The sequence below is a fragment of the Rhinolophus ferrumequinum genome, chromosome 27 (assembly GCF_004115265.2).
Source record: "Rhinolophus ferrumequinum isolate MPI-CBG mRhiFer1 chromosome 27, mRhiFer1_v1.p, whole genome shotgun sequence".
In the NCBI taxonomy this organism is placed as follows: domain Eukaryota; kingdom Metazoa; phylum Chordata; class Mammalia; order Chiroptera; family Rhinolophidae; genus Rhinolophus; species Rhinolophus ferrumequinum.
The window spans coordinates 19507131-19534223 of record NC_046310.1 but is presented as its reverse complement, the minus strand read 5'-3'; the positions used below and the strand labels follow the sequence as shown (position 1 = coordinate 19534223).

Below are 27093 nucleotides of genomic sequence, written 5' to 3'. Positions count from 1 at the left end.
CAGCATTGACAAAAGCTGTTTGTTCACACAGGAAATTTCCACTTACAGTCTCCTAGTAAACCTTACTGAACCTTCAGTTCTCATTCCTTCCTTCCTTAGGAATCTTCCCTGCTACAAGATCTCGCATTACAGACTCTTAAAAGCCTCACCTTTAGAGCACTTAGCCTAGATATTCCACACATAACGCACTTCTCTGTATTCTCGTCCTTTCCAATATTACGAAAGTGCTATGTCTGTTTTTTTCCTTAGTATTTGTATTACTTTGGCACGTAGTGAGCACTACAAAAAAATTGTTACCAAATGAATACAAAGTTATTTATGGTGATTTTAACACTAGCCTTGAGAAGTTCTCTTAAATAGAATATCTTTTAAAATATCAAGGTTTTGATCATTATTTTCATGATGGCACATATTTTAAGGAAGAAAGAATAACTGTGATCAGATGTTCTACAAAGTAAGCTTGAGAATCAGTTTTTATTTTTACACTTGAATAAAGGACTTGCATTGTCATCATTGTGAAGGAAGTCGAGTGTCTCACGGTGTATTACAGAATCTGTTACCCTAAGTGGAGGGCAGTGGTTGAGCTGCTTGGCTTAACATCTCACATTTCCCCAACACACCTATGTGCACACCAAGATTGCCTCCTTATGTGTCCAGGAAGGAGGCTGAAAGGGAGATTGTATTCAAAACACTTTGGTCTTCTTTCTGCTCCTGACCTTCTCCTTTTCCTTACCCAGCCACTCATCTTGTTTTCAATTACTAGACCCAATGCAGAAATGCATCCCTTGAAATTTACTGTCACTTAACACTGAAGTGTTTGCTCTTTCGGCTACCAGTGTTACCCCTTAATCTTTCCTTTTTGAGTCTCTTTACTAACTTAGTGTCCTACGGAGGGATGTATCATCCTGGGTGGGTATCAGTTAGATCAGGCCATTAATTCTCAGTCCTGTGCATCCAGTGCTTCCTTATTTTAATCAGTAGTTATAATGTTTTCCTTACCATCCTGAAAAGAAATTGATGGGTAATTCAATCTATCTACATATATAACTTAAATCATCTAGTATCTGCACTATAATATAAAGTAGAAATTACAAAATAATCTGTGTTATACGATTGATTTAATTATGTAAATGGTTAGAAATGATTGGAACAGAAGATATAATGATTTAAAGAAATTTGTTATTTATTGGTAATTACCTTGAATACAGTAGCTAAAAATGGCTTCATCACTACTAATAGGATTTTCTAAAATGGCAAACATTTAGTAAAGTTGAAGTCACTAAAGTTTCTTAGATATGTCGGGTGGACCCATTTCTGGAAAATTCCATGTACATTAAAGTATAGTTTTTAATATTTAATTAAATATTAAAATAATGTGTATAAAATGATAGTCTATGCTAATACCTTGTAAAATACTTTTTGTGCTTACACATTTTCTTTTCCAGTTTATGCTTTTGTACATAGTACAGTTCTAAGAAATATGCTGGTACCCCCACCCCCTGAAAGGAGAATATAGTTTTGTTGACCAGCTAAAATTCATATAAAATTTTAATTATATAAGAATTCAAGTGCTAACATTAAATGAAATAATAGTTTCATATAAAATATAAGGCACTTTAAGTCCCAACCTTTAAAAAGATCATAAAGCTGAGTTGTTTTGGGGAAAGAGATGTGGTATCCATATGTAGCTAGCAGCACAAGTATTGCTTGAATGTGTTGACTGCAGGTTGTCGCCACCAATTCAACACCAAAAGAAGTCCCCAGTTTGGGGTGTGTGAGGGGAGAGAGACTTTATTCAGAGCAAGCTCAGTTGTGACATAGCACAGCTATGGAACAGGATGTCTGTGAGACAGCTCCACAGGGATACAGCTCAGTCATGATACCACATGGCGATGTAACGGCTTACATAAGGCTGCCCGGGCAAGGCAGTTCTAGTGTCACAGCTCTGCTCTGGTGAGATCTCTGCCCTGCTGTGGTATTACAGCTTGGGCTGGGGAAACATAGTCTTCAATGGAAACTAAAAGTATCTGCCACTGAGACAGAGGTGAAGCTGGTTTATATAGAGAAGAGTTCCTGTCCCCAGTCCCTGGTTGGTCTGTTATCATGCAAATGAAGATTCCAAATCCTCTCAGTTTGATTGGTTCATAATGCACTGTCCTGATTGGTTGGAATGAGCCATTCTGATTGGTCGGTGAAAGTTCAAGTGAGGATATAGCTGCACAACTCCAATTGGATGGGGAAAGTCTCAGTCCTATTGGTCAAAATAAGATCCTAGGAACTCTCTTATAGATGGCTGGAACACGCAGGAAGCATGAAGCTCAGTGCAGCTTTTCCCTGAAGCACAGAGAGAATGAGAGTAATGACTGATTACTGATTAGTAATGACTACTAGACTGTTTATAAATTTGAGCCCAATTATTCACCAGGAGTCCTTTTGAACAGGCATTTGCATTCTCTGGGTAGACAAATGGAAAGATGCCTATGCCAGATTTCACACTTCCCTGAAAAATTCTGATCCAACTACTGACCTACTATAAATCACAGGCTTGTCTTTAATATGTGCTGACCTGAAACTAAGAGATATCCAAGATTTCTACTATTTGGAAGGAGAGGATGAGAGAAGAAAAAAGATCTGCTATTATTGCTATTCTCAAATTCTTTATAAATTAGATGGAGAATAAATCTTTAATGGATAAAAAATAGTTTGCAGTGACTTTTATGTTAGCTTAACACTAGCTTTGATCCCTGCTATTTTTTCTTGTATTTTAATTCTAAATGTAAACCTTGTTTGATAATGGAAACACTCGTTTGCTTCTCCTTTTAATGCAGCTTCTTTTGGTCCCCAAGGAGGTCTCCCCTCAGAAGAATATGAATTGCACATCCCTGTGTGTGGTGTCAAATTGTTTATAAACACCCTGTCTGTCTCTACTAGCCATTGTTTTTATATTAATCATATTCCGTGATCTGCCTCTTGCTTCTTTCTTTGAGAAGATTAACAACTTTTTAGTAGATTATGGCAAGTATTTCTTGCACATTCACTCTTTAGTAACTATTCAGCTCTCCCGGGAGGACAGTCTCTTCTGACACATATACTAAACATTTCCCAGTAATTTTCCATGATGGCAAGCAAGCATTAGAGAAATGGTACAGTTGGCTACCAACCATAACAAATTTTCCCAAACCGATGCCATAAATCTTCACTGTACCTCCTCTAAATCCTTTTATACTGCTGATGCTACAGGAATGTACTTATGGCAAGGAATATTATAGTTTATGTAGAAGACTGTCAAGTTTAGTTGGTATATGATCATATAAGGTAGATATTTTTCGATGGTAGTGAATGTTGATTGTTTTAATAAGTACCTGCTAAGAGCATTGGTGATTACTAAAGCTGGGTTGTGACTTGAAATTATGCACGAACAGTAATAACATTTGATTACTTTGACATATTAGCTTGAGAGGTCTTCACCTTTCCTCCTTATTGCTCATGATTGCAACAACCAAAATTTAACTAGGCAATAAATTTATTAAAGTAATAAATAGTCAGTTCTCTTAATAAAGATGTAAAACACCTAGTATGTTTTCTTCAGTAAATTTGTTTAAGAAGTTGAATGATTCCAGATGGCATCTCATGTATTTGGCTCTGAATTTTTTTGTTTACTCACATATTTTTGGTTTAAATACGCAAGATTTTCATATCCCTGAAGCAGGTTCAGCCCTTAGACATGAATTTTAGATTGCTATGTGTATGTGGCCACCATCTTGCAAATTCCCATCAGCCCTTGGCATTTAAAGATATCCCAGTTGTTTATTGTATCTGGGGAAGAAAGATCTGTGGGCTGTAGGATGTGAGTCTGTGGACCATAAAAAATACATCTCTTGAAAAGCTCATTTTCAGGATTAGAAGATGTATGAGTCCACAAGAAGATGTATGAGTCCACTCATAAACTTTTGAGTTTATAATTTTTTTGAGTTCATAATAATTTTGAATATATTAATGTTCAAAATAATATTTTAAATTTTAAATTATCCTTTAAATAATGCAGAAGCATTTCCCCTTCAGATTGCTAAGGCCCCAGTCCAACACTGAAAAGGCTATTTCATCCATAATGTACTTAACATACAGATTTTTCTTCTAAATAAAATGAGACACTCTAACCATAAGATGGATGGTTATCAAATAAAATGGTAGATGTCAAATATGTAACTAAATAACTACAGGGTAATATGATTAGTGCTAGGATAGTTCTGTGGAAAGAATAGGATAGTTCCTGAAGAGGCAACAATTATTTGATCTTGGGGTATATATCAGAAAATATTACTAAGAACAATGTTAGAGAGTTTACTGCTTATGTTTTCTTCTAGAAGCTTTATAGTTTTGGGTCTTACATTTAACTGTTCAATCCATTTTGACTTTATTCTTGTATATTGTGAAGAACATAGTCAAGTTTCATTCTTTTACATGGTTAAAGTTCCCCAACAACATTTATTGAGGAGACTTTTCTTTACCCCATTGTGTATTCTTTCCTCCTTTGTCATATATTAAATGACCATATAGTCATGGGTTTATTTCTGGGTTCTCTATTCTGTTTATTTACCTATGTGTCTGTTTTTATGCCAGTACCATACTGTTTTGATTATTATAACCTTGTAGAATAGTTTGATATCTAGTAGCATGATGCCTCCAACTTTGTTTTTCTCTCTTAAGGTTGTTGTGCCTATTTGGGGTCTTTTGTGGTTCCACATAAATTTTAGGTTTATTTCTCCCATCTCTGAGAAAAATGCCTTTGGTGTTTTGATAGGGATTGCAATAGACTCTATAGATTGCTTTGGGTAGTATGGACATGGTAACAGTGTATGTTTCCATTTATTTCTATCTTCTTCAATTTCTTTCTTCAATGTCTTATAATTTTCCAAATACAGGTCTTTAACCTCCTTGGTTAAATTTATTCCTAGGTATTTTATTCTTTCTGATGCAATTGTAAATGGGATTGTTTTCTTAATTTCTCTTTCTGACAGTTCGTTATTGGTGTATAAAAATGCAACTGATTTCAGAATATTAATTTTGTATCCTGCTATTTTACTGAATTTATTTATCAGTTCTAATAGTTTTTTGGTGGAAGCATTGGGGATTTCTCTATATAGTATCATCTGCAAATTATGACAGTTTTACTTCTTTTCAATTTGGATGTCTTTTATTTCTTTTTCTTGTCTGATTTAATCTTTCAATTAAAAAAAATACTGTTAACTATATATCATGAATTGTACTGGTCAGTAGGAGCATAGAGATACATAAGATATGACCCTTTTCCTCAAGAAGCTCCTGTCACTAGAAGATGAGTAGGCATCTATGTACATCATCAGTCAGACGTTGTGATAAGCACAGCATAAAACATAGTCAACATAAGTCTCTGTGTTATCAGTCTGGAGAGAGACTAATGATAATGAGGATCTAGATAGTCAGGGCAGGTTTTTCAGAGGAGTTTATATCTAAGCCAAACCAAGAGCACCAAGCCAATGTGGGTGAAGCAAATTCCAGGTAGAAGATGTGGTGTGATGCTGTCAAGTATTGGGTATATGCCTGTGCCTTCAGCAATGACTCGGAATACAAGAAGCAGAGCAAATGTAAAAGCAAATTAATGAGTTAAATTCAACTCTCCGTCTATCTAGAGCCATATATTCTTCAAAACATAGGCCTTATTTTCTCTGTTTTATGATTCTTTCTCACGCTAATGTAGCCCAAAGTATTTTTTGCCCCATAGCGTGATAAAATCATGATCTCAAACTATGGAAATCTTAGAATAATTGATTGAATATAGAAAAAAAATTGCATAAATAAATGTGTTATTGTGTTTAAGTCCAAAATAATCAATTTCATAAATATAGAATAAAAGAAATGGAATAGAGCCTATAAATACAAAAATAATTCAGAGGTCTCTTAGACTGATAACTTAAAGATTGCAGGTTACCCTCCATCGAGAATGTTCCTTAATTCTTGTACTAACAGGAGCAGTCTTTCTGGAACAATCGAGTTGAGAATCAGACTCTACCGTGGGAGTTTCAGTTCACACTTGGGAGAATGACACTATTTTGTGTGCCTCATTTGTGAGAGATCAGAAACAGACTCAGAGAGAAACTATGACTGTGATGAAATTCACATTCATGCCATGCGTTGTCAAGAATCAGAGTAGAGAACACAGCACAGAACACAGCACAGAGAACAGAGGGGGGAAATTTTAGTTTTCTCAAACATTTGAAAGAAATTTGTAGTTGACCCCAGAGAGTAGACAATCTTCTCCAAAGATGTAATAACAGTTTAAGGAGACAATGAATTTTTGTCACTTGAGGTGTCTTAGTGAATGTTGAAGAGAATTTGATCATCAACGGGATAGGAAGGTTTTGCCAAAATCATTTCCCAAAATCTGCTCCATGGACACACTGGGATCCCTGCAATTTTTTTCAAGGAGGCCTGCAAGGTAAAATCTATTTTCATAATAACACTGAGATGTTATTTGCCTTTTTGACAGTGTAAACATTTGTACTGATGGTTCAAAAGCAGTGGTACGTAAAAATGCTTGTGCCTCGTTGTGAATCAGGTCAGTGACACCACACTGATTCACCATTTTAATTCTCCACTGACATGCACTTACAGGAAAAAGAAAAAAAAAAAAAAACCAGCTTCATTTAAGAGTTTCCTTGATGAAGTAGTGAAAATTACTAATTTTATTAAAACTCAACTCCTGAGTATATGTCTTTTTAATACTTTGTGCTACGAAATGGAAAGGACACACAAACGGTTTCTGGTATATAACAAAGTACAATAGTTTGATTAAAAGCACTTGTGTGATTAAGTTATTAATTAAACTAGCCCTTTTTTCATTGAACACCATTCTTGTTTGAAAATCTGGCAAACTGTCGTTATTAATACCTTGGCATTTGGTAGACATTTTCTTGAAAATAAACAAAACAAACCAGTTACTGCAAGGAAAACTACTGGCAGTATTTGCTGCCACTGATAATATTCAAGCTCTAAAGTAAAAATTAAAATTTTGGAAATTTCGTAGTTGCCACTACGAGCTTGACAACTTCCATATACTTAAAGACTTTTCTGATAGGATGGGTGATGCCTCTTAAAACTTGATTTTATTTTTAATATCATAAAAGGATATGTGCCAATATTTAGAAGTTCTGTGTAACTCAGTGTGGGGAAGAAAAAAAGGGGTGTGTGGGACATGGATAGAGTCGCAGTTAGTTCCCTGTACTAGCCATAAAGCAGCACCATCAACCCAAGGCAGCTTTCTGAAGTGAGCCGAAATATCTAATAGAGTGTGAGTATGAAAGTCTATGCAATTAGGAATTCATATTTAATGACTGTTTGGGGAATTAACTTTATAGTACACCCAGAAAGTCACTTTCTTCTCAGGTTACTGAGGAATTTTGTCCTTCTCTTGTATCTTTAGTTATAATTGTGGTTTACCTTGGCCATCTTTTTTCTCTTGTATGTGCCTCCGGAGATTTTCTTTATTTGTTCAAGACCCAGGGGGATTTACTGGGTTCCAGGGGTGGGCTTCTATTCATTCAACCCCTGGTACCGGTACTCAACTAGGTTGAGTCCATGTCAGGTTACCTAAGTTTCAAAAAACAAAACCTAAACCAATAAACAAGCTTAATGATGGCATCATATTGTAGCAAGCAGGGTTCTTTTTTTTTCCTGGTGAGGTTTTGGGTTTAGAATGTGGGAATGTGGTTGGGTTTAAAGATAGCAGACTAATTGCTCTGGTAGAGGGTCTCATTTAAATAATAATAATAATAATAATAATAATAATAATAATAATAATAATAATAATAATAATAAAGGGATTGTAAGGATTGGATGGCCTTATATGGTGTACTTTGGTGTGATCCTGTGTCTTAAAACAGCCCTTGCCTTATCAGTGTTCTTGACATTAATATTCTTTTATAATATTACTCCCGTTACTTGTTTGCCAGAAAGATGGGTTTGGTCATTCTGAAGGGCCATCTTTTTACTTGGCTGTAAGTGGTATTATGATAGCATCTGTGGGGCCCATTCTTACATGTGGTAACTATAAATAAATGAGGTGGCATTTATTCCCCTAAAATTCATGGGCAAGGCTGCAATAAACTGGAGGAAAAAAGTAAGATTACTATGCTATTGAAATTCTAGAAGTTTCTAAATTTTTGGAGTAGCTTGGGATATTTGCATTAAATGCACCTTCTTTACTTCTTTGGATCCTTTTGTTGTATTACATTCCAGAAGCAAAATTTATCAAATTCTCAGCAGATCCACTGATTTGTCATCAAATTCTCTTCTACTGCTAAAAAGAAGCTTCCTTTGGGGAACTAGTTTTTGTTAGCTAACCCCATCAACCGAAAACCTGCATTTCAAAATGATCAGTGAATACAAAGCAGAACATGGCTTTGTTTAGGTGAAATATGTAGTCTCTAAAATAATGTTGAAGGGATTTTAAGTCCTGAGGACTAGACTGAAACTCAAAATGTGGTAGTTTATTCACACTTGTTAATGCATTTAGAAAGTAGATTTGACTGCTTTGAAACATCTTGTAAATTATATAAAAAACAAACAAACAAACACAAGACTACAAATAAAAATCATCCCAATTCTCCATAAAGAATAGACTTGCACCTCTCCTCATTTATAGTCTTCTACATTATGTTAAAATACAGAAGATTTTCTCCTATAAAGAAACAAATTTAGTCTGACACATTTTTAGCTTGGTATTATAAATGGTTGAAAGAAGACACTTAGGAAGAAAAAAAGCCTGGAGCCTTTTTTGTGTCAAAAACAAAATTCAGCAGAAAAATCAAAACCTTTTATTTTTTTTCCATGACTTACTAATTAAAGTGCATTTTTCTTTCCCCTAAGAAAAAAATACCCATAAACAATGATTGCAATAGTTAAATAAGTACTTTTTTTTTCTTTAAAAATCTTATGACAAACCTTAGGATCAAATTAATTCCAAATTTAATTGATTGACACCTTAATAAGAAATACCACTTTTAAATGAAATTTTTGCATTTTGGAGAATATTATAAACAACCAAAAAGCAAGAGAGGAAGACTGTATTGTTTTAAAGTATGCTTGAATAAATAGATGTTTTGCAGATCACTAATAGTCAATAACATTATTTGGAAGGTTTGGAGATAATCTGGTTTGCATTAAACATATTTACACTTTCAAATGCCTCATGAATTAAGTCAAGCTTAACTACAAAGAGATGCTAGGAAATAAGAAAATATAGAGAGTTTTGCTATATTAAGATCATCATTATCTAAGGGATTCAATTAACCAGATTTTGAAAAACAGCTTGTCTTTGGATTTCCAGAGAGCACAGTCAGATGAACTGGAAAAAATTGAAAAGCACGGCCGATCCTCCAAAGACAAGGAGAACGCCAAGTCTCTGGACAAACCTGAACAGTAAGCGTACCTCAGGACCCTGCAGTGGGCATCCAGGCGGCGAGGGGGCGCTCTTTCCACTTGGAAGATGCAGTGTCTTCCGTGTATAGTAATTGTTACAAATAATATGAGGATAAACCTCTGTTTATATGAGTTATATTATTCCTCTTAACTTGGCTTTATTTCCTTAGGTTCCTTTATGAGCTGTCGTTAATCCCCAACTTTTCAGAGCGAGTTTTTTGCATCCTGTTCCAGTCCACATTTTCAGAAAGCATTTGCTCAATTCGTCGAAAACTGGAATTACTACAGAAACTGTGTGAGGTGGGTTCTGTTACATAGAGGGTTAAAGCTTGGATTCTGATATTTAATTGTGTTCAGTCACGTTCACATTTCAAAAATGTTTTTTTTTATTCGAAGCCCTCATAAAATTTGAAGGATAACAGGCCCATGGCAGACAACATATTATGACTGAGCTTCAAGAACAAAGTAATGTTGGGGTAGGCGCATTGGCCCCCCCAGGACCACTTTGTGAAAATGTGGTTATCGTGCATCGACCTCCAGAGATTTAAAAAAATTTTTTTTTATTAGTTTCAGGTGCGCAAAACAATGTAATAGTTAGACATTTATCATTTATATCCCTCACACTGTGTCAAACCCCTCCCCCATCCACTATCCCTCTGACATTGCACACAGCCATTACATTTCCACTGTCTCTATTCCTAATGCTGTTTGTCCCTTCTGCTTTTGCCAAAGCAAAATTTTCACTTTTCATGGACCTCTTACACATCAAACTGCCAATTGAATGTGATTTGAAGGCATTTTATTTACTTTCCTTCATATTTGGAAAGGTCCCTTGACAAATTGTTAATGATTCCAACCAAATGATTTAGGAACAGCTGTATGATCTTCTGAAAACAAAGAATAAATACTTGGCAGCAATTACCAATAATGACATTTAAAAAATTTGTCACAAATCAATAGCCCCATTTGTTCTGGTTGTGGTAAACCGTTTTGCAAAGAAGTCTTATTAATGGCACATTTTCAGAGGAAGTGACACGCAAATTCAGGTTAAACTTTGTTTTGGAAGAAGCGAGTATGAATTTTTCAGGGATAAATCTACATTTGGAAATTAATTTTTGTAACTATGTCTCAGTTTCCCACAACTTATGCCAAAAATGTGTATTGCTCCAGAGGTAGGTACAATTAGGCTGATAGCAATGACATTATTTTGTACTGGTTGTCATATTATCTGATCGCCCTATTTATTTTCCTTACAATTAATCATCATAGAAATGGCCCAGATTGGTATCTCTCAGCTTGCAAAAGCATACCTAAATGCTTGTTAGTGCTACAGTTTTTTTAAAGTCCATTTTGGAGACATTCCTCTTCAAATAGAGCTAATAATGAGCAATGATAAAGTTTGGATATGTCCTCAAATTATTAACATAATATGAATATCTGCAACTGACTTAAGATAGTTCCAATAAAACTTTGTATAAGAAAGAAATTGTTCTTTATCCTGATTTACAGACATTAAAAAATGGCCCAGGAGTTATGCAGGTTCTGGGTTTGGTTCTTGCCTTTGGTAACTACATGAACGGTGGAAATAAGACTCGGGGACAGGCAGATGGTTTTGGATTAGACATTCTTCCGAAGCTGAAAGATGTCAAAAGCAGTGTAAGTATTTTTGATGAATGTATCTAGGCAAATTGAGGATTAGATGTTTTGTTTAATAATAAGTTTGACTACAAATCAGTTGTAATAATTGTTTCTTTATGTTCCACGATGGAAATGTTCTTTGTTTTGAATTAGATAAAAGTAATGGTCATCATATATTTGTGATTAGGTGAATAGTAATGTTTCTTAAGTGAGTAGTTTTGAGTTCTATGCCTAAGGAATAATTGCATAGACAATATTTTAAAATAAAAATGATTACTTTTTCATTTTTTCTGTACCATGTCTGCTAATATTTATCCTTGTGGACTCATAAATTAGACTGTATTTGCATTACTTTGTTCTTTCCATCTATGTTAAGCAAAACAAGGACAAGTGAAAGTAGTTTCTAAATAAAATATGAAAGACGATTCTGTTCCTCTCCTTGATACGGGTATGTGTGGGAATGTCTAAGCCCTTTTGCAGGCCTGATTATATTTTGATCCTATTTCTACCGTTGTGTTTGTTTAAAATTAACATCTAAGCGATTATGAGAGTGTCAGTAGAAATCTAATATTAGGGAAACAAGCATAATGGTTAGAGTTAAAGTCTAAGATTATAAATTTAGAAAATAAAAGAATTCTGTTTCTCTGATAAAAATATCTCCAGACAGAACTGTATGATGAAGGAAATTATGGATATGTTTCCATAATATTAAGCTTAAGTAAACAATTGGATTATACAAATGAAAATATATAAAATTGTCCTTCCTAGATAATGAAATAATCTCCCTCATAAGAAAGAGATACTATTTTATTTTGTTTTCTGTTGGTCGACAACTTATTTATTCATACATCCACTCATACATCTATTTGACTTTCTTTCATTGGGCTTGTATGAAATGCCAGACACTGTGCTTTTCCAAAATGGAATAAAGCATCGTCCCTTCTTGGAACACCAACAACATATAATTTTTGTGATTTTTATGGTTATATTTATTCAAATACTATTATATTTGTATGATATACACTTTCATAGGAACTTTTATTATGTCCAACTTATAAAGCACATTTGTTCAAAAACAAAAGCACTCTAAACACATGGTAGTTCTTGAATAGTTCTTAACAACTGCTTGTATTGAAACTAACTTTTGCAAATAACATTGGAATATAAATAACATCGACATAATGTTTAACTTACAAAAATGTATCTGAAGTAGATTCTGATAATCATTGCATATGAATAAGGGATTTTTTTTATTTGGTTGGTATATCTTATTTAATCCCCCAATCAGTTAAATTTCCTTTAATTTAAATACTTAAGGAGTAATTGAGATAAAGATTAATGAATCAAGAAGAAGGACTTTAAAAAAAAATTGCATTCTCATAAGAACCATGCAAGGTCTTCCTGATTTGGTTCTTTTTCTACAATACAAATATAACTGTATTCTTTAGTGCTATTTGTTGACATGCATTGACAGAGCTCTTACTCAGATCACTCAGAATTTTAACTCAGCATGTCAATCAGTACGCATTTAATAAATTTTTTGTTAACTGATTCAGATACTGCTAATCAAGTTAGGAAAGAGAACTGAAGTCAAGTTGCTTAGTCATTTTGCAAGCAAATCCTTTTTCTAATAAATATGTTTTATTATCCTTATTGCTACCTATTACTGTGTAATGGATATTGTGTTAGTATTGTTATCATTACTACTACGACTAGCTCTGCTAGTACTACTACTACATATTACTATGACAGAAGTCGCTGATAGTTACGTTACCATATCATGTCAAACTTGATTGCAAAGAGATATTCTTTTTATAAATGGGGGAAATTACGGTTAGACTCAACATTCCAAGGAATGTAGTTAGTATCATAGGGTTTGTTTTTAAAATATATATTTGATCTCTCACATTCCGATTACCTAGTACTAAATTTGAACAATGCAAAAAAACCCAAAAAACACACATAATGCCTCCAAATGTTCCAGAAATCAGATGAAAAGCTGTTTTTTGAATACCTTTAGATATAAAACAATTTTACATTTTTTTTGCTATAGAACTACATACATTGCATTACTTATAGGTGCATTGATATGAATTCCACAATCTTAGTTTCCACACTTTATAATATGTATTTGTGTTCTTAAAGCTTCTGATTACTTAAAATACTTAACTTTTTTATTTCCCTAATCAAGGTACTAACATGACAGTAAAACTTAACTGTTGAAGTGATATTTGCTGGTCCAGTGTATAGAAATACTGGCAACATTTAATCATTTCAGTTAAGATAGTAGTTATACCTCTTAATAATAAAACATAAAAGTTAATGAACTAATTTTCTGACCAAGGAGAGTAAAAATTGGAAGGTATTTACAGTTGAGACCCTACCCTTAAACAGCTATACTTCCACTTGGACCTTAGCTGGGAACTCGGGGGGAAAATAAGATAGTCTCTGCCATTAAACTCCTTAGATACAGTCACTAAAATAATTTGAAATATTGAATTTCACATTTCGTTCTAACTGTTCTCATCTATATATGCTGATTTACTGGAATTTATTTTATTTAACACTATATACTTACTATTTTAAAAAACATATTTTTACTTTGGTCTTTCTACCTAGGACAATAGCAGAAGCCTTTTGTCATATATCGTTTCCTATTATCTTCGAAATTTTGATGAGGTAAGAGAATTTTTACATATAGTCATAATTTGTTATTTTTTATTTAATGATTTGGCATTGTTTGTTTTTGATGTGTTGCCGTTGCTACTGTTGTATTATTCTTACTTATATTAACCCTGATTTGTTTAAAAATTATGTGTTTCTTGCTAATTAGGATGCTGGAAAAGAACAGTGTGTCTTTCCATTACCAGAACCCCAGGACCTCTTTCAGGCCACACAGATGAAGTTTGAAGATTTTCAAAAAGATCTCAGAAAACTAAAGAAAGACTTGAAAGGTAATTTATAATCTTAAAGAACTTTATAATCTTAATGAACTCATGTTTGTTATTTATGCTGTTTTCATGAGCAAAGACAGAACTTTCAATGTTTCTGAAGAAAAAGTCTTTACAGTCTTGTAGAAATAAAAATTGTTTGGTATGGCAAAAGAAAACAATTTACCAAATATCTTATTATTTTGTCATTTGTGAAGTTATATGTATTGAAAATTTAGTTATTGAATAGTATCTTGGTGATTTGAATAGCAACCTCTTTCATCAGGAGCAAGTTTGACTATTTTATTTTCACTTTATAGCCAAGAACATTTGCACATTTATCATGTCATTGTTAAAAGATGAATAGTCCCTCCCAACCAACCCTCCTTTGATATACTTGCTCAAGATTTTGTAGCTTGTGAACTTTCATGGGGACAAAATATTTTCTTTCACATATTTGGTCGGGGATAAAAAAAAAAAACAACACAGGGGAAAAAAACAACAACACATGCCTGTATAGTTTTATTGTTCATTCAGGAGTGTTATATCAAATCATTTTGAAGAGCGTCTCAAATTCTTCATATTTCTAAATTAAAAGTAACATTTACACAAAAGCAAATAGTTTACAATTTTCAAAATTATTTTAATAAATAAAATTCCTTTTATCCCCTTTTTATGAAGTTTCTTAATGTTATGGAGTTGAGAACACCTCAACTATTTAAGCCCCTGTCTAACTCCATTAAGCACAGACAGGGAGTGAATAAATTTACGTGAGATTTTCAACTGATGTTGTCTTACTAGATGAAAAGGAGAGACTTGATTACCCCTGTGCAGAGACCAAAAGGATGATATAAATTTTTAAGAGATTCCACCGCAATTTTGAAATGCTTATCCATATTGATCTGTAATCACATTTATGGAGTTGTTCTATATTCTGGTTATAGATGCTTTTATATGGATTAAAGTCAACACAGAAACATTATATAGTAGTTTGCTTGTAGTTCCTAAACACTCAGCAACATTTATTACGGGCCCGATGCATATCAGGCATTTGTAGGTGATAATGTGTATTCAAAGATACAATCATCGCTGAAATCCTGTTGCTTAGATGTCTCTTAAAACCTCACATATGGGTGCTCATTGCTTAAGCCCAAGAATTAGTGCCTTGTCTTTAAAAAATAATAGATAAAAGATGTTATGTTTGTACGATACTGTGTCACTATGTATTTATGTATGATTTTTTAAAAACGATTAAAAAGAAAAAAGGGTGTCCAGTTAGCTCAGTTGGTTAGAGCATGGTGCTAATAATACCAAAGTTGCCAGTTTGATCCCCACATGGACCACTGTGAGCTGAGCCCTCCTTAAAAATAAAAACAAAAAACTTTTCATGTATAGTATTTGTCATATCTCAAAATTATATGAGATATCTTGGTTTGCTTATTAAATTCTTCCTTCTCTCTGTTCCTCTGTCTCTCTCTCTCACTCTCTCAGTGCTAGAGGCATTTCTGGGATAGCAGGAAAATATTTCATACTTTGATCAACAATTAAGTCTTGCAAAGTAGAGCTTCATAGTTTACAGGTGATTTGATAAAAGAGAGGAATGGTAGTCTTACTACCTGGAGATTTATGTTTACTTTGATTGGTGTGTTACTTTGGAATGTTACCTCATTTGTTTTTCATATCTACAGGCTTTCTTACTACAGCTATTAACTATACATGTAGCCATGAAAATGGAAAGTTCTCACAAGACTTAGAGCTAAACAGAGAGAACTAACACCAGATGGTGGGGTTGAAAAGGATGAGTAGCCACTGCCATTGTACTGTCAGGTTGGTGCAAAAGTAATTCCGGTTTTTGCAATGGTTTGTAACCTGTTAAATCACTTTTGCACCAACCTAATATTTCCTCTTGTACACCTGTCTTCTTGAGCAATGTGGTAACCACAGAATATTAAATATTGAAGGAGTATCTTAGCAATTTGTGAGTGCTTCAGAGGGTTCAGAAGTTAACAATTTTAACCTGCAGGGTTTACTCTTTATATAAATATAGACAAACTCTCTGAAAGGCCTGTTCCTTCATCTAGCACCTATGGCAGTTCCTTACCATAGTATTTTCTCGAGTTTGTCCATAGCTTCTTATAGTTTGGTGCCCTAGAAATGCAGTGTTTTCATGACCAAATGAATATAAGGAATTCACAATGTTATCTGAAAGACGGGTTAGCAGTAGTTCTCTGATTTATTTGACTACAGAGCACTTTTCTCATACACTATCTGGGAGGTTCTCTAGTCAGTGCAATACATTTTAAGAAATGCAAGCCTGGTACCATGTTAGTAACAGAAACATGGAGGAGCTTACAGTGAAGGTGGGGAAATGAAACTGTAGTTCATGAAGCAATGTAGTTATGTATTATTGGTCTTGTAAAATGAGAACAGCTTGAAGAGCTATTTATAAGGCTGTCAAACTCTGAGGTATCCTTTAAAAACTGACAAAAATAATAAATTAATCATACGTCTTATTTTCTGCTTTTACACAATTTTGGTTTTTGTATAGAAAATAAGATGTTTTATGACACAAGGAAGGAAAACTTATGAGCTAAAATTTGGCTAAATTCAATTTCTGGGAAGGATTTGGCATGAATGTAGCATTTCATATCAACAAAGCATGAAATGAAATGCTCTCATGTCCCTTTTTGGAATGAGATGGGTATAAATAGATATGTACATTTATCTCACTAAATGAGAGTCAAATGAGAAATCATTAGATTACGTTATTTTGAAAATAGTTAAAAATAATGTCTACTTTGATAAATGTAGCCTACTAAAAATGATTCCTTCTCATTCATCTAAGAAGATTCAAATAGCTTGTCCCCTTATTGTCTGAAGCATGTTTTCAGAAGATTTAAAAAATGAGATGATGTACGTAAAGAATTTATCTCAATACATTCCATCTGATAGCCAATAAATATTGGCTATTCATAAGACGAAAAATAGAACAAGTAGTGCGATTAGTTTGTTAAGACAGAGAAAAGCTTTTAAGTCACTCACCCTCTGGCTGTATCACTTCTGCTTCTGCTTCGAGACTTGATTTTTTTTATTTCTAAGGAAAGACTGAAAAATAATGTCATGGCTGAGACATTTCATAAGACAACTGAATTTCTTGTTAACATTTTATAAGAGCATCCACTGTGTTTGATTTATATACTTGTTCCCAAAGTTTCCACAACTCTTCAGGGTACTCCTCTGGCTGTCTGAGCTCAGTGACAGGTAGTTTGTTAAGCAACCTGATCTGCTTTTGATCTCTTCTGGCTGTCAACAGCTTTTCTATATGCAGTCATGCCAAATGATGATGATTTCTGTTCCAGTGTCTTTCTTGGGTAGAAATTATAGCACTTGCCACGTGACCTAAATCAACTCAACACGTACAGAGCACTGAGTAATTAGGTTACTGGAACTAGACATGAATGTTTTCATGCAAATTCCTCTCTCTGTCCTCTACCCCTCTCCCACCTTTAATACATGACTTGAAAATGTTTAAAATTAATTAACTTCATCTTCAAGTTGAAGTAATGTCTGTGTCCAGATAGATGTAAAAACCTGTCTTTAAACTTGTTTGTATTGATTTATATTTGTTTATACCAGTTATATATGCAATTGTAAATTTCTGATATTTATTTTTTGTTTGAGGAAAGAAAAAATAATGTTATAAGCTCAGTTCAGATGTAACCAATAGCTTCTTTTAAAATAACTTTTTATTATGATTTTAAAATAAATATCATTTCAGCATAAGAACATCAGACAACATTGAAAAATATAGAGTAGAATATATATTATCTGTAATGCTATAGTCCAATGATAAATAATGTGACTATTTTGATATATTTTTATCTGGTGTATGTGTGTTGAACATGCGTGAATTATACCATTGGAATCATGATGCATACAATTTTTGTTCATTCCTATATTCTCTGCTTTATAGTTGGATAATTAATTTATTTTACGTTTACATTCTGTGTTCTTCTGGTTTTATACTATCTTGACAAATTGTTCAATATTCTTTCCCTGACTCCTCCAATACATTTTGGAAACTATACATAGCTTTTCTATTAAAGTGTTGGCTGGTCTTATATGTTAACATATTTTCTTACTTTACATTATTTTATAACATGCTATACGTTTATTTAATTATATTTATCTTCCCAAATATGGGCATTTTCGAGCATTCTAACTTATAATTAAACTATTTTTCATCTTTATTCTAGTTTTTTCCAGACTTTTAGTCCTATCATTTTTCTTTTAAAAATTACTGATATTTTTATAATCATTAGGCCATAACATTTGGCATTATATTTAATCAGTCATTATCCTAACATTGCTACATCCCATTTCCCCCTTCTCATTTGGTTGTTCTTTCGATTACAATTGGTGGGTGTTAAATTCTTAGTCCCAAAAACAATGAAAAAAAAATATGTTCCCTTCATTTTTGAATGATGATTTTGTTGGGTACAGAATTCTAGATCAACTTATTTTTCATCAGTATTTTGAAGATAACTATTTTTTTTGGCCCTCTCTTATCACTGATAACTCTGTTTTCAATCTAATTGTTATTCTTTTATAGATAATCTGTCTTTTTGGTGACTTTCATAATTTTCTCAGTATTCTGATTCATCTCTGGCTTTGCTTTAATATGTGTAGTAAGAATTTGTTTGTTTGTTTATTTGGTTAGTTTATTATCTCTCTGTACTTAGTGAGAACTTTCAACTTGAAGACTAATGTCTTCCTTCATGTCTTAAGAATTCTCAAAAATTCTCTGTTCACATATTCATTACTTTTCTCCCCTTTTCCTCGAACTCATTTTATATGTACATTGCAGCTGGTTGGCCTCCATGTGTCCTAACTTCTTTCCTGTTTAAAAAAACCCACAACCACCCCCTTTTGCTATAATTTTTATGCATTCCTCAACATTGTCTTTCAGTTCATTAATTCTCTCTTTGACTCTATCCAATATGGTGTTTATATTAACAATGCAACTATTTTTAAATCATGATAATTTGTTTCCAGATTTCCAGTATTTTTTTTACTATATCTTTTTTTATCTTTAATTTATTGTTTTATATATTATTTTTCCTTTATCTCTGATGTTTATAAAAATATGTTAAAGTTCTTTTTGGATTTTCTATATTTTTGTTCCATCTGAAATGAATCAATCTTTTATTTGGTAATAGTTATAAGCTGTCTCTGTACTCATTAGTTTTCTTTGTGGTGTTGGAATGTTGATTAAAAATAGGTGTTAGAAAAATTATAGCCTGTGGGCTCAAGGAGGCCTCTTTTTGTAAATAAAGTTCAATCGGAACATAGTCATACATACCCAGTCGTTTCTGTATTGTCTGTAATTGCTTTTGTGTTGCAACTGAAGTGTTGAGGAATTGTGACAGAAACTGTCAATCAAGGACAATCTGCTTGTCCTTTGTTTTCTCCAGTCTTCTGACACCTCAAATACTGCACTTTCTTAACATTTTTCAATTGCTTAGACTTTGCCTGCCTTTGGCCAGAATCAAACCTATCAGCAACCTGGGGCTCCTACAATGTCGGCATATTGAGATTCAGTTTTTTACAGATTCAGTCATCAAGTTAGTGAATGACTCAGCTCAGATCTTGCCTGGAAAACTGTGTCTGCCCTCTCTTACTGCCCCAGGCATGTGGCTGCATTTGTGTTGTAACTGTTTTTATCCTCTTTTCATGGGTTGGAGAGCCCAGGCACAGCTCTGGGTTTCCTAATAGTAAGACTGGTTCCATTCCCTGCTGTGTGAACTCTCCCTTCGTTGGTCTCTACATAAGCCAAGATCTTTACCTTCTCTTCCACTCACATACTCCAGTTACCTCTCACTTCGGCACTGTTTGTTAACATGGACTTCTCTATTATTTCTGGTCCAAGGAGATATTAATATTTTAAAAGCAGTGTCTGTTTTGTTCACTCTTTATGTTCTCATTCATTGCTATGTGTTTTCAACAGAAGGAAGGCTCAGCCTATTAATTAATTCATCATTCCAGTTGACTTGACATCTGTAGTCACTTTTATATATTATATATTTTTCACAATAGAAATTATAATGTGAGCATTTCCCATGTTGTTTAATATAATTCAAATCCATTTAAGATAGTTTCATAATAATCCATCTTATGATTGTGCCATAATTTAGTAATTTGATTCTTATAAGAAATTAGACTCTTCCCAATTTTCCCTAGTTTTAAGAAATATTGTGCTGAACATCTTTATTCATAAGCTTTTTTACCATATTTCTGATTATTTCCTTGATATAGATTCTTGTAATTACTGGATTGAGGCAATCAACATTGTTTTCCAGATTCTTTATATTTATCACCAAAATGCTTTCTAGAAAGGCAACTTAAAATTTTAATGAGTGGGTTATCTCATAAGATAGAACATAATAATAAAATTTATGATATTTACATCAGTAAGGAATCAGATATCACAGTCTAATACCTTAATTATCATTCAAAAAATGTTTATTAAATCAATAGAAAATAAAAGTATAAACCCTTCCCTCATAGCTCATAGACTAATACCAGGACCAATGGTTATGTAGGAATAGCCACTTACAGTATAGCAAGTATTTTTTCACTTATATAAATACAATACTATAGAAACACAGAAGAGGTAATGATTAAATACACTTGAAAATTTATATTTAAATTGGACTTTGAAAGATGAGGGAAGTTTTGTCCACGGAAAATAAAAATAGAATTTTAAGCATAGCAAGGATCATAGCAAAGACACCAGTTTTTCAACTGTTTGGGCTTTGGTTGTCTCTTGATCCATGAGATCATGGGTTTTTCAGATTTACATCTGAGGAATACAAAATATTCATATGTGAGATTTGGCTCATTGCAGGAGAATTCATAACTAGGGTCAGAATGTGTATACATATTGTTTGAAAAAGCCTCCATGCCAGTAATTTTGATATGCCTCTTGATATACCTCACCCACTCCTAGTGCCTCCCATAGTCTATTTTCTGGTTGAGAATTACTATTCCCTACTAAAAATCCAAGGGCATAAAATCCTATTCTAAGATATATTTTAATTAGAAAATAGGTAAGAACCGGAATCTTTCAAATGGCGCTTTAGCATGGCACATGAAAGAGAGGAAGGAGTGCTAATAGAATCACACATTAGTTGTTGACCCTTTATTTTATGTGGCGTTTCTATATGACCCTATCTTGTGTTGTATTACGTATAACTGTCTCATGTAACATGCATTTTTATAAGTAATCGATCAAAGTTTCATTATCCTTATATTCTCATCTAAAACAGTGGAGCTGTATTTTCAATGCATATAATTTTTCTTATTGGAATTTAGTATGTATCAAGCATATCTATAAAGTACTGAGCCCGGTTTAAGTCAACAAAATTTATCCAAATATGTGTTGTCCTTAAAGACAATTGAACTCAGAATAGGCATTTATTTGAGTACCTTTTATTGTTAAAATGCTTTGCGTGATACTTGGAGAGAAACGATGAATGATAAATGGGTCCTTGTACTTGAGAAGCCAAACATACAAACAGATAATTACACTATAATGTACCATGTTTCCCTGAAAATAAGACTGGGTCTTATATTAATTTTTGCTCCAAAAGACGCATTAGGGCTTATGTTCAGGGGATGTCATCCTGAAAAATCATGGTAGGCCTTATTTTCCGGTTAGGTCTTGTTTTTGGGGAAACACAGTAGTAAGCCAGATGCTACCTAATTGATTAAGGAAAGCTTGAGCTAGGAATTGCTACTAGAATGGAGTCATGACTTATGAATACTTTACAGGTAAAAAAAATTATGGAAGGAAATTTTAGCAGGTGAATCATCAAGTACCGTGGCGTGAAATGAGTGCATTCTTGGAATTGGGAGCAATCCTATGTGACTCAAATACAGGCTGAGTACAGAGAAGTAGAAAGTGATAAAACCATAGAGATATATACCAAGCAGATCCCCCAAAGCCAGCATAGCCATGCTGGGAGGGAAGACTCTAAATGGGTGAGGGGTGTGTGTGTATTTGGAATAGGTGGGAAGGAGAATGAAGAGGGGACAGAGAAACATTTCAGGCAAAGGAAACATCTAAATGCCCCTATATTCTTGGGACACAGTGAGCCTGAGATGAGAGAGATCACATAGCCTATACAAATTTGTACACTTTATAGGGAGTTTACATTTTATTCCATATGTAATATCCAGCCACTGAAGTATTGTATTTAGGGAATTGGAGTGATATCAATTATGTCTTGAAAGTATTGTTCTGGCAAGCATAGAATTTGGGAGACTTAGGAAGGAAGTCAACTAAAAGATACTATTGATTTTGACAAATGAAGGAGGGGGAGAAAGGAAGTTGGAAAGAACAAATCATTCTGATGTTTAGAGGTAGTGAGCGTGGTATAAAGTAATTATTTAAAATTTTTAGGTAATATAGAAATGCTTTCTAAAAAGATTGTATCACTCCATAATCTCTTTAGATTATGGGCACATGTAAGTCACTCTACCGTTTTGTTGTTTGAGATGTTTACATTTCTCTACATAAGCTTTGAAAAAAATGTTGTCATTTATGATTTTTTTCCAAAGTTAAGAAGCTTCCAGTATCTTTCTCTCTTCTCATCTCTTGTCTCCTCCTCGATACCAAATGTACATTTACTCAATTCAAATAAACATTTCTCAGGATTCTTAGACATTTCTCTTGAATGAAGATTTCTTGAATCTTCATTACTTTCAGTGGTACTTTTGCCTTGTGGAAGGGAGAGTAAATGAGAAGAAAATCAAGTTGTTAGGCATTTAATTCTAAGATTGGCTGCTATTTATTCATTTTAGAAATAAAATAGTACAGTTGTACTCCTCATTTTCACCAATCACTTACTTTTCTGACCTGACTGCCTTAAGAAAACCACAGCTTATTAAAAGGGTTTAGTCCTCTGATATTTTGAGTTAAGGTTTATTTTATAAATTATCCATCATTGTGTTACAACGTGCACTTTGCAAAAATGTGTTTTTCTTTTAGTGCAGTAGACAGTTTAGATTAATTAAAAGTCATAAGATGCCATTTCCCGTAGAGACCCAGTATAAGCAAATTATCATATGAAAGCATAGTCTTCCTGTAAGTAGTACAAGGTCACCATGGGATTAAAGTTATTTACACTAATCTCCATGCGAATGTTTCCTTCTCTGTGACTGAGGTCCTGCAGTGATTCCTCTTTCCATTTTCAATTGGCAAACTCCTATTCATCCTTCTAAACTCAGCTAAAATGTTATCTCTTCAGTGAAAGTGTCTGGATGAACTTGCGCGGTAAGAGAATGTTGATAAAGGTACACTGGGGGCTACAGAAGTAGAGACTTGCAGAGGTGCATGACAACATGTTAAAAATGACAGTGTAAGTGTCAATAACTTCTCAAATTATACCTAGAATTTCATCCTGGTAAATACCACTCACTGATTAGTGTCCTTTCTAAAAATTGAAAAAGTCTGGGAATGTAAAATATTTGTGAAGATATAGATTAGTGACTTTTTTATACTGATAATATAAAATATAAATTGATGTACTTTTTTAGGAGACAGTGTGGCAATATCAAATTAAGTCATGAAAGTCCCTGCTCTCTACGACTCAGAATTTGGTCCCTAGCAGAGAGAGAGAGAGAGAGAGAGAGAGAGAGAGAGAGAGAGAGAGAGAGAGAGAGAGAGATGATAGATGATAGATGATAGATGGATCCCAGTACACATACATAGCTGTGTTCATATTCATAGCAGCGGCCTCAACACGTCTCACATGTTTTTCAAAACAATAATGACAAGTTATGTTATTTTCTTTCAAAGAACATCTATTGAATAGTACAACTGACTACACTATAATTACCTGTATCAAAAGTAGATAAATCTTGTTAATGCAATCTTGGGAACAAACAAGGCATAAGAAAAATACAAACCATATGAGTTCAATTTTTAAATACATACATAACGAAACACTGACTCGTTTAGGATAGCAAGGGGATGAAAAACACAAATGTCAAGGTAGTGGTTATATTTGGGCCTAGGGTGTGATGGAGGGAGTACATGGGACTCTTCCAAAATGCTGGCTATATTTTGTTTCTTAAGTTGGAAATTGGGTGTACGGCATGTATGTGTTTTATATGTGCCTCTATAAATAATGACATTTTTAATAATTTAATTAAGGGGAAATAAAAATTGGTAACCACCCTGGAATATGGTTAAATTAGAGTTGAAATTTAATCATCTGGGCCCCACTGATTTAAGATGTGTGATTACTCAGCCTTTTTATTCTTTATGAAGAAATTATATAGCTTGGCAAATTCAAGGGTAAACACAATTAAGAACATGTGAAATTTAATTTAATAACAAATAATGTTTAAGGAGACTTTAAATATATGTTTGCAGATGAATGTACTAACAAAATCTTTTTTTGGGGGAAATATTACTATGAAAAAGTGGCATATTTTCAGGTGAACAGCTCTAACAGATTTTATGTATAAGTAATTAATACAAATAAAATGAAGTGCTAGTGCCAAATACTGTTGAGTGCTTAGAAAAATATAATCCATTAATTTGGGTTGCTGCTGCTGCTAGTTCTTATTGAAGTCAGGAAAACCGAAACTACACTCATTGTTGTAATAGAAATACTTTAACACAGAGAATGAGAAAAGTGTTGGAAGACTGAAAAAGCAAAAAGAATGCTCAGGTAAACATTTGAAGCAGCCATCTTCCCCAGGGCTAGAGGAATGAGGTGAAGAGGCTGGAGTTTATTGAAGAACCTAGAACTTCTGGAAGAGAGTTCTGTGGGGCTTGAACCTAGACCCCTGTGGAGAGAATACTCCCTGTGCATAGAACCTGAGGAGCTTGGATGGGGACCCTGCCCAACTGGGATTGGGTACTCAGAGGAGGAGTCCCTCACAGCTGGGATCGAGAGTGTTTATTTTTTAATCACTGATTCAATTTCATTAGTACTTAATCTGTTCAAAGTTTCTGTTTCTTCCTGATTCTGTCTGGGAAGATTGTTTCCGGGAATGTATCCATTTCTTCCAGATTGTCCAATTTCTTGGCATACAATTGTTTGTCGTATTTCCTTACAATCCTCTGTATCTCTGTGGTGTAGTTTGTCCCTTCTCTTTCATTTCTGATTTTATTAATTTGTGACCTCTTTTTTTCTTGATGAGTCTAGGTTGATCAATTTGTTATCTTTCCAAGAACCATCTCTTGGTTTCATTGATTTTCTATATTGTGTTTTTTTTTTTTAGACGTTCAACATTATTTTATCTTAGTTACAGGTGTACAGCCAAGTGGTTAGACATTTGTAGGAGTATAGTTTAAGAAGTGATCCCCTGACTAGTCTAGTACCCACCTGGCGCTAGATATAGTTATTACCATATTATTGACTATATTTCATGTGCTTTACTTTACATTCCCACGACTGTTTCGTAGCTACCATTTTATACTTCTTAATCCCTTCATCTTTTTTACCCCGCCCCCTATCCAGCCTCCCATCTGGCAACTATCAGCTTGGTCCATGCATTTATGCATTTGTTTTTTATGTTGTTCTTTAGATTCCACATATAAGTGACATCATATGGTATTTGTCTTTCTCTGTCTGACTTATTTCACTTAGCATAATATATTCCTGGTCCATACCTGTTGTTGCAAATGGTAAGATTTTATTATTTTTTTTATGGCTGAGTAATATTCCATTGTATCTATGAATCACAATTTCTTTATCTAATCGTCTGTTGATATGCTCTTAGGTTGCTTCCATATGTTGGCTATTGTAAATGTAAATATTACTGAAGTGATATAAGGGTGCATATATCTTTTTGAATTGTGTTTTGGATTTCTTTGGATAAATACCCAGGAGTGGAATTGCTGGGTCATAAGGTAGTTCTATTTTTAACTTTTTGAAGGAAACTCCATACTGTTTCCCATAGTAGCTGCACCAATTTGCAATTCCACCAAGAGTGCACAAGGGTTCCCTGTTTTCTACATCCTCGCCAGCACTTGTTGTTTGTAGATTTATTGATGATGGCTATTCTGACAGGTACCAGGTGATATATTATTGTAGTTTTAATTTGCATTTCTCTGATGATTAGTGGCGAGCATCTTTTCATAGGTCTATTGGTCACCTGTATGTCCTCTTTGGAGAAATGTCTATTCATAGCCTCTGCCCATTTCTTAATTGGATTGTTTGGATGCTTTTTCTGTTTGTTTTTGTTTTTGTTTTTGTGGGTGTGTGTGTGTTGAGTTGTGTGAGTTCTTTATAAATTTTGCATATTAACTCTTTATCAGATGTATCATTGGTGAATATCTTCTACCATTCAGTAGGATGTCTTTTCGTTTTGTTGATAGTTTCCTTTGCTGAGCGAATACTTCCTGTGCATATTTTTATGAGAAATTTTTAGTTGGATGTAGTTACAAGAGAAATTTTTAGTTGGATGTAGTTTCACTTGTTTAGTTTTTCTTTTGATTCTCTTGTCTGAGGTGACATACCAGAAAGAATATTACTAAGAGCAATGTGAGAGAGTATACTACCTATCTTTTCTCCTAGGAGCTTTATGGTTTTGGATCTTATATTTAAGTCTTTAAACCATTTTGAGTTTATTCTTGTATATGGTGTAGAAGTTGATTTAGTTTCATTTGGTTTATTTGTGGGTTCTCTATTCTGTTCCATTGATTTGTGTTCCATTGTTTTTGTGCCAGTACCATGCTGTATCCTTGTAGTATAGCTTGATACCACGTATTGTGATACCTCCAACTTTGTTATTCTTTCTCAAGATTGCTGTGGCTATTTGGAGTCTTTTAGGTTCCATATAAATTTTAGCATTATTTGTCCTAGTTCTGTGGAATATGCCATTGGTATGTTGATAGAGATTGCATTAAATCTATAGATGAGGTAGTATGGACATTTTAACCATGTTAGTTCTTCCTGTTCATGAGTATATGGTTCCATTCGATTTTATCTTCTTTAATTTCCTTCTTCAGTGTCTTATAATTTCTGAATATAAGTCTTTTACCTCTTTA

General features: G+C 33.7%; 1 protein-coding gene across 1 annotated transcript in view; it reads left to right on the top strand.

Annotated features, from left to right (window-relative positions):
* Window positions 1-27093, top strand: part of FMN2 (formin 2) — a 331660-nt gene that overhangs the window by 198180 nt on the left and 106387 nt on the right. The window contains exons 9-13 of the mRNA XM_033099694.1: window positions 9365-9456; window positions 9627-9756; window positions 10966-11112; window positions 13714-13773; window positions 13928-14048. Coding sequence (XP_032955585.1) covers window positions 9365-9456; window positions 9627-9756; window positions 10966-11112; window positions 13714-13773; window positions 13928-14048 — 550 coding nt within the window. The remainder of the gene's footprint in view (window positions 1-9364; window positions 9457-9626; window positions 9757-10965; window positions 11113-13713; window positions 13774-13927; window positions 14049-27093) is intronic.